Source organism: Aptenodytes patagonicus, chromosome 3, assembly GCF_965638725.1.
Source record: "Aptenodytes patagonicus chromosome 3, bAptPat1.pri.cur, whole genome shotgun sequence".
Classification (NCBI taxonomy): domain Eukaryota; kingdom Metazoa; phylum Chordata; class Aves; order Sphenisciformes; family Spheniscidae; genus Aptenodytes; species Aptenodytes patagonicus.
Window position 1 is genome coordinate 132,125,117 of NC_134951.1, and position 9,220 is coordinate 132,134,336.

General features: G+C 42.3%; 1 protein-coding gene across 1 annotated transcript in view; it reads left to right on the forward strand.

Annotated features, from left to right (window-relative positions):
* SLC24A3 (solute carrier family 24 member 3) overlaps positions 1 to 8,817 on the forward strand; it is a 180,163-nt gene extending 171,346 nt beyond the window's left edge. Inside the window, exons 16-17 of the mRNA XM_076335280.1 lie at positions 4,472 to 4,537; positions 5,568 to 8,817. Of these exons, the coding sequence (XP_076191395.1) occupies positions 4,472 to 4,537; positions 5,568 to 5,717 (216 nt within the window). The 3' untranslated portion in view covers positions 5,718 to 8,817. The remainder of the gene's footprint in view (positions 1 to 4,471; positions 4,538 to 5,567) is intronic.
* The last annotated feature ends 403 nt before the right edge of the window (positions 8,818 to 9,220 follow it).

Below are 9,220 nucleotides of genomic sequence, written 5' to 3' on the forward strand. Positions count from 1 at the left end.
CAGTCCAGTGCATCTGGAACTACACCCAGCATCCATCTATGGAATCCATCTCTCAGCCGTACCAGGGCAAATCTGCTTTGGGGACAGGCTTACATCGACGTCGGTTTGTTCCAACTGTCTTTCTGTTGTTTTTCATTCGCTTCTCATTGTTTTATAGCCCTTCTCACCTGTCGTCTTTGTCGTCTTCTGTCCCTTTTCTGCCTGCTCCACGGCATGGCAGGGAGATGCCATGCATGCCTCACCTCCTGAGCCACAGTGAAAACATCTGGAATTCTGCACATCTTTTATAGTGCTTTTGAGCTCACCAGCAAGGCTTTTTACCCAAAGAGTTTCACTTTTTCTTCCAGAAAGTCCAGCTGTGATATGTATCCAGTTCAGCCAAATGAGCTTCCTGACAAAGTGCATTCCACAGCTAGCATTTGCTCGCCCAAGGAAATCACCCTTTGCTATGTACATGGAAGGGTTTTAATCCTGCTGTCCCGTGGCAGAGTGAGGTATTAGGTGATGACCCTAGTAAATGGTTCAATTTTTTGCAGAGCAAAAAGCACTGGAAAGTGAACACTGCATTAGAAAACACCCTTTCACCCCTCCCAGGAAATCCTTTCTTTCTATGGGAATAGTCAAGCTTTGTAAAGAAAAGTTATTTAGGTTAATTAATAGCTAATTGCTTTGCTCAGCTGTGGGAGCTGGGCTAGATCCCAGGCCAGAAGCGTTGCTAGTTAAGCCCAAGTTGAGAACTGTTAACCTGGAGTGAAACTCAAGTGTTTTAATGCAATACCACTGCAAGGGAAAACTGGCGCTCACACTGCTGAAGGGATCGCCACGTTTGCTTTGCCCGTGTGGGATCAGCATGATGTGTGTTACTGTTATGTTATTCATAAAGCTGTCATAAATAATTAGCATATGCTTTCTACTTTTGAATAATCCTTAATAGCAACTTTTATTCCCCTGAATGACCTCCAAAGAGGAGCCTTGCAGATAGTCCAAAGAAAGCAGCCCCAAACACCTCTCTTTGGAAGCACCGTCCTCAGCAAATTAGACACAGAGGCCTTTGGGAATGGTCGTCTTTCCAAATGTCTGCTGGTTTTATGGAGGCTAATGATGTAACTGAGAAGCAGTGTCTGCACTTTAGGTTGAATTCAGACATTTTCCATGCTAAAATAATTCCAGCTGCTTCATTTGCTTCCTTTTCCTGTAGATTCTTTTCCAATGGATGTATTTCATACTGACAGTTTTTACAGATATTGGCACTGGTCAAGCAGAATTCCTGACCAAAATCCAGACAGGAATTTATTGTAAAATAGTATCTGTCTTTCCTAGCCAGCTAGTGCTTATTGGGGGTAGCAGGGAAGGTGGCTTTAAATTTGTATTTTAATTACACAAAGTTAGTTTAGGGGGTTTTTTGCATTTTAGAATAACTAAAATGGAAAGCCAGGTTAGCTGTTGTGTATGGACCATTCAGATTAGTGGAAGCAGGAGAAGAGGTGTGGATGCATGGGAGTGAATGAAGCACAGTGGACCAGTCAGTCTCTACAGGGAGCAGTAATGTGTGCACAGAGCCCCCAAAGTAGCTTGTCCTGGCTCCTTAGCGTAACGGGAAATACGCTGTAGGGTATCAAAGAAAGGTCTTCTGGGTCGGAACCCGACATTGTCTCTCATCCCAAGAGCAGCTCTTGTTCCAGTAAAACTTTGAGGTTTGCTCGGGACTGTTAATAGAAGCTGCAGTGGCCTTAGAGACTTCTTCAAGCGCAAAAATACACTTTCTCCTGTCCACCACTTACAACCTGCAGTTTACATTAACGGTGGGATCGTTACATTTTTCACCTTCAGTTATGCAGACAGTCCCAAAATTGGCCTTCACACTCTGAAGCAATCCAAATCCTTCATTTCTTTGGACAGTCAGTCCAGTGAGAATATTGTCTTTTACATGTAATGGCCACAGGAATATAATGGTCCCGCTGTACATACATACACTTACAGCTTATGTCTTACAGAAATCCTGTAATAACTTTAAGAACAAATGATCATGGCTGTAGCCTTTTTTATGATGGCAAAAATCAGTAAAGAAGGAAAATGTGCCATTTGTGTAAGCCAGTATTTTAACATACATGAAGATAACCGCAAATCTCGGGCAGCAACAGAGCTCTGCAAATTGGTGGGATGCTTATGAGTACAAATGCTATAACAATTCCAGTATAGCTGGAAGTAGCTGTGCAAGACCTATTCGTGCTTGTAACGGTTTATTAGAAGTGCAGCAATGCATCATCATGCTGAATCTTGAGCATGTACAGGAGAAGAGAGAAATCCTTCCAGGACTGTCTTTTTGCAGCATGCTTGACCTTGTCTCCAGTATGGATTTGCATAGAGGATCCTGGGTGTATGGAGTTCATAGCAGGCTCAGGTTTGCAAAATGTCAGAACCAATAATTCTTTCCTTGACTCTGGAAGTCAGACTCTCCATCAGTTGTCTGTGGGGAATGAAGCTAAGTCATTACTCTGGATTTGGGAGCAATATTTGGGTAAGAAGTTTTTCCTGGCTGTGATGCAAAATGATACAAGTGCCTCAGCCATCTTGCATTCATGCAATTGTAGTGCTGCTTATTGTCAAATTAGCAATACCCACTTCTCTTGAAAATGGGCTTCTTTATAGACTAACTGGAATGATGCAAGCACTGAAAAGTGGCCAGAGATACACTATGTACCATTATTTTATGTGTTGACAGTTGAGAAAATAATATCGTAGCATAGAAGTTTAGTTGGAATTGTTCATTGGTCTAAATACAGTTTAAAAAACAAGAAATAAATCCAGCTGTTAGAAAAAAATGTGTTATTTGAGGTGGATGAACTTTCATTCTGAGAACTATTTTCTTGTCTGCAGATCATTTGCAGGAATGGACTAATGCTTTGGCTTTTCCTTGTATACAAATATAGAACAAGCTGAGCAATTAAGAATTGGATACCAGCCCATTTAAGGAAGATCACTGCATTTAGTTTTGCTGTTTGACCTCAGAAGCAGAGAGGTGTGACTGAAAATATACCTGTGCTGCACAAAATCAAAGTCTACTAGACAAACAATAGCAATGTCCTTTTCTAAAGCATCCTTGAAAAATACTTGTACGTAATTTCTTGCTAGATTGATCTCTGCCAGGAAACTTAAATAGTCGGTTACTACTTTAAATAGTAATCGGTTTTGGTGACTGTCAGTTGAAACTGAACTTCATGTAGGGTTTCACTGCACAGAAGGTGCAGGGAGGAATACAATGGGCTGTGTTACCTTATAGCGGCCTTAATAATCGATATTAGGCAGTCTAAAGATTTACAATTCAGTCACCCATGGCACCCACCCCGCAGCTTCCAGCTGCCCTGTTGCTTCCCTGGAGAAGCTGACCTTCCCTAGGAGGAAGTCTCCTTCCCACAGTAGCCCCTGCAGAAATGCCTTGAGAGACTCCACCTGAGTGCTCCCTTGACTGGTGATACTCCCATATCCTGCAGGTGATACTGTTTGAGAAGATCATATAAAAATGCCCAAAGGGACAATGATTAAGCTCCCCAATAGAAGAATGGGAAACTGAGGAGAAGCGTGATCCTAGCTGAGGAACAGGATTGGAGAGGTGGCTTTACTCCCTGTAGCCTCCCTATGTAGCTTTAGGTTTATGTCACATAAAATCATGTTTTTAAATGTATTTAGGGCTTAAAGATGCAGGTGAGTGCCTTTGGTTAGACTCCAAAGCCTCTAAAAATGGCAGTTAAATAGCTCCACAGCTTTGAGGACCTGTATTTCAGTTGTCCACTTGCACAGTGGAAGTAATTGTGGCTCTGCCGTGGAGATGGCTACATCAGTGTCTTTGATGTGCTTGGGTACCTTAGTGATGATATCTCTACACAGCTCTGCAGGCAATAAGTTGTCTCTTTGCCTTATTTGCCTCGGTGCTAAATAAGGTTCAGCCTGTGCTAGTGTGCCATAATGAATTTATATCGATGATTTTCAGCAGCTGAGGTTCAGGCTGTGAGATTACTGACTTGTTTCCTTCACTGAGATGAGTAAGAGTAGGGAAGAAATTATGTGTTTGTGTGTGTGTCCTTGTTTATTTTCCCCCACTGTGAAGCATTAACTGGTGACTGAATGCAAAATTTCCTTTCCCCCGTTTGTTCTTACAGGGCTCACATAGGAGTTAATTGCCAAAAAGAAAATTTCATGATATATAACAGTATAAGGGATGACAAAGCTCGTGTGGGGGTGGAACAGTTTGAAATGCTGTCAGGTCCTAAGGGTGCTACTCTAATAATACTCCTTCTTCTTTGGCAACAGGGAGTAGGCAAAATAATCTGTGATGTAATGGTCTGACTTGGCATTTACAGCTTGCAAGCCAGTGTTTAGCAACTCAGCAGTTTAGGATTACAGAATTATCAGCAGAGAGAAATATCGTTGCTTGAAATTGTGACGTGGTTTTATAAATTTCCTTCTTTTACAGATTCGGTTAAACAGCAGAGGACTTATCTATTCTGTTGGTCTCCTGCTGGCATCTGTTTTTGTCACAGTATGTATATAGTCTTTTGTTCTTCATTTCCAAAAGAGTGATTTTCATAGACATTTTCTTCACCTGTTCCTTTCTCACCTCCAGCTGTAATAGCGGTTGCAAAGTCTGTTGTTAAGGGATAGGAATGGTCACTCCTATTGTAAACTTCCCAAGACCTTAATCTGGCATTTCGCAGAAGCTGTCACAAGATGGCTCTCATATTTGTATATTTTTCATGGGAGGACCCCGGGAGACCCATTAGTAATCATCAGTTATTTTCATGCCAGGGTTGAAGCAGATCCCTTGATGTATGATGAGATCCATTCTTCTCTTGGACAGGTAGACAAAATGCTGTACAGTTTGCTTTGGCCCTCTGTAGGAACCTTCTGAAATACAACACAGACCAGAACAAATAGTGCCTGGACACGACAATGTTTCTATTGAAATCAGTGCCTTGCGTTCCCTGACCTGTCCAAGTCTAGCATAGCAGACTAGAAATGATAGAGAGAAGAGGATTTATGTGACATCTTCCAAATCTTGAGACGAGCTGCTATAGGGAATCCTCCTGTGCGTTGCACACCAACACAATTCCCGCATACACGAGACTTAAATCTTTTAAGAGGTTTGTGTGGGAGCAAACTACACAAAGTCAAGCACAGCATTAGACTGTGTGGCTCTAGATTGAGATGCAGAGGGGCACATGAAGCATTTTGAGTGAAGAAAAAGGAATCTGGCCTTTGAAAACGTTTCTGATTGAACTAAAGGGGATTGTTCTTGTCAAAATGAAATCTGTTGCAGAAACTTAAGGCCCTTGGGCCAGGACTTGAGGTGATGTAAGTCAGTGTGGCTTCAATGACTGCGAGGGGGCTACTCTGATTTACTTCAGCTGTGGTCTTCAGCTCGCTTGTTGCAGTACTTGCATTGTGATTGCTTCCAGGTGACCATGATCAGTAAGGGGACGGTCATCTTCGTACTCCTGTAATTGAGAAGGGGATTTACCACTTTATTTGAAATGTTCTTGCTGTGGTGGCTTACTCTGTGTTTATTGTAGGTTTTTGGCGTCCACATGAACAAATGGAAACTGGATAAGAAGCTAGGGTGTGTGTGCCTTTCCCTTTATGGCATCTTCCTGTGTTTCTCCATCATGACAGAATTCAATGTTTTCACTTTTGTGAACTTGCCAATGTGCAGAGATCACTAATGCAGGTGGCAGACTGTTGGGATGAACTTCCTTCTTACCTGTGCAATACAAACCACGGCTGGCATCTCCTGAACGCGGTGCACCTCCAAGTCGTGACGTATATCCTGTTCACTGTTCATAGGACCCATGGCCCCATCTAGGTCTGCCCTCTCCCTGACCCCCCACAACCTGGAAAAATCCTGCATCGATGTGAAGATTATTTTTTTCAACATTCATGTGATTTCCTAGCTCAGTTTTTGAACAGTGTGACTGGGACTCGATGAACTGGCTGCTAACTGGCGTCAAGCCAGGCAAAACTGGTCTGCTACAATTCCTTCTTTTTTTAAGTTATTTGATGGAAGACTAATCTAATTTATGACTTAAGACTATTGCTACAATGCAGAAGAGGGTACATCATACAGGGGCTGATTTTCAAGGAGACTCATGGGAATATTTTTGGTTGGTTTTTTGTTTGGTTTTGGGGTTTTTTTTGTTTTGTTGTTTTTTGTCGTTTGTTTGTTTGTTTTTTTTTTTAATTGCCAGAGATCAACGTCCTCTCTTGCAGCTTCTCCTTCTGAGCGCTGGGTCTCCTGTAATGATCCAAAGGTCACAGGGCAATGTAATATGGGAATACAATTCAAGGTACTCTGCATATGAATGGATTTACTGCGTATTAAAAGAAGATTGTCAAGGCAACAGATGATGACTTTTTACCATAAATAAGGAATCTTGTACAGGTGTGATGAGGAATGCAAGGTAAACATGGATTCAAAGGGTAAACAGTGCTACCATTTTACTACTTACGTTGGAGTTTTATTAGTATGGTGTTTATGGTATTTCCAAGCAATAGTTTGATCGCTAGCCCAGGAGGGCTACCAAGGAGGTGTCCTTGTTTTTAATGATCTGCACGTGGAAATGGAAGGTCAGAACTTTCTCTGCTTCATCAGATTTCTTGTTGGGGGGGGATTCAATAGTTATGTCTTATTCGTTCTGAGAAGGACATAAGTACATGTCGGAACTTTTCTAAATGAGTTACAGACACTGGTTTCTTTAAAAGGAAAGAGGCATATTTTGCACAGACATAGTTATTGAAGTCATAATTTGCCACTCTTTAAAGAATACACTGGACCTGGCCAGATATTTGTCGTCTTAAGCAGTTGAACTTATCTGATAACAGATCATGTGGATTCATCACCCTTCCTTTGGGAGGGAGGAAAACACAGAGAGAGATGGCACTTTTTAAAATGTGGAATATCTTCAATGCAGACTCGCTCACAGATCTTAAGTTATTGTGAAAGTTTAGCTATTCATTGTTCCAATATCCCTGCTAGATTTTGTATAATTCTGTATTAATATGCAGGCAGATTCTACCCCATGAGAAATACCATCACAGCTTCATTTGTATGTATTGATACTGTGGATTCTTGCCAGTGCTGGCTCTTGTAGTTACTTTAAGCACTGATCACTTCTGATTTATTTGGTATGTTTTTTCCTCTTTCTTGTATATGTTCTACTATGAAATGTATTAAGATACTACCAGCTAGGTGAATGTTTTTGTCTATGGTACAAACAGTGGCAAATATTGGTAGTAAAGGCACAGCAAACCCTATGTAAAAGAAAGAAAGGGAAAAAAAAAAAAACCACCAAACCCTAAACTACAGCAGGAAAAAAAAATTCCAACTAAAAAGAAAAAGAGCGCGCCCCATTCACAGACAGAAGGCCAATTTTTATTTCATTTGCACTTTTGGAAGTGATTTTTTCAGTTTAATTTTCTTTTGGCAAAATGTTGTAAATCAAAATATTTACATCCTGTGGTTTCCATTCAGCTCGGCACGTGATTTTGTTTGTTACACTAAATGTGTGGAGGCACTGGCAGCCGTTGCACTGTGCGTGTCGAGGAAGTCCAGTGGAAAAAGCCGTGCACCGCTGGCCTCGGTGAACAAAGTGTGCTTGTGGATCCCTGGCAAGAAGAAGGAAGGGTCCAGGGACAGGCAGTAGAGAGAGTCAATGACATGCCTGCGTCATCATTTTTCGTTCTGGAAAACAATTGTGTTGCTACTTGTTGAGCTATGCAGCCTGTTGTTTGAGCAGCCTTCTCCTAACTATGCTTACTGGAAGTCCTCTTGCGTCAGGAAGCCCACTGTACCTTCCTGTTGTTGTTTTTTTGTTGCTGTTGTTTCTTTTTTTGTTGTTGTTAATGAGATTAATAATAATAATTATAATCACTAAAATGCCTACAATACTTCCTTAGATCAAACAATGGTAGCAACAATGTGGCACATTTCACTAAAATCCACCCCACAAACACACAGCTATACTCTTGTAGCAAGATGCAGTTGCTCTTAAGCAGAGTGTTTCCTTGCTGACAGAAGGGACAGATTTGGGGAAGGAAAAAAAAAAAAGAGAAGTTACGTATCAGGGCCTATTATTACTTCTATTTTGAATATTTATACTGCTGCTCCAATGGAGCCAGTTGGATCTATTTCTACGAAATAGCCATTACCTATCCCATGGCACAAAAACTGCAGGAGTATTTTTTAGGAACTTTTCCTATTGGTGTGCATTAAATACTGTAGTATATTGTAGCTTTGCATTGTGTGTAAAAGCTGAAATACTTGTTTTGACACTTGTGCATTGTGCAAGAATGTTCTGCAAGTTGTTTGTTCTAAGCAGAAGCAAAAGGTACGTTGAACTGCCATTATCTGTGCCATATATTAATTGATAAGCGCTTCCTATATTGACAGTTTCAGTGAGATGTGCTTATGATTTGCAACCAAATCAACCAGTGCAGACCTGGTTTGGAACAGGATAGACCAACTGAATGTGTGCGTTCTTGGTTTTGTCTCCAAAAGAGAGAGCCTCTCAAGTTTGTTAGCATAATCAAAGCCTGTGGAAAAGTCCTCAAAGCAAAAAACGAGCAATTTTTAGCATCCTTCCTATACGACATCTCCAAAACTCACACAGACAGTTATATTCAAATGCAGTGCATATTAATAGCTCTACTTTATCAAGCCAAGCAGAGGACTGAGTCTGAGGGGTTGTCTCCTCCCCATGTTAGATTCTGGAAGCTGCTGGCTGTGCATGAGGGGACAGCCAGCCGCCCAGCTTTGGTTTCCTGATGAGAAGCTCTGCAGTGCCCATTGTGCCCAAGCCGTGTGGGCCATCGTTGGGATGCAGGGCCATGGGAGCCCATCGAGGGTGGCTGCCCCCTGCCCTGCATGGGTGGCTGGGCTGGCAGACCCCCTGGAGGTGTGGGGTGGGACGGGGCCGTGGCATGGTGGGGCTGGGGCTTGGCACCAGGGCAGTGGGGGGGTTGGCAGGTGGCTGGCTGAGGGGAAGGAGGGAGCTGAGGCACAAAGGGGCTGTGGAGAGGCCCAGGGTTTGGGGGGCTGGGGGAAACCAGTGGTAAAGCCAGGTTGGGTTGGGTTTTTTGAATATGACTGTGATTCATTTGTGGTTTTATTCTTCTGAAAGCAAGGGTCACCTTCACATCTGAGGCTGCTCTGGTCTTCGGACCAGTCGAC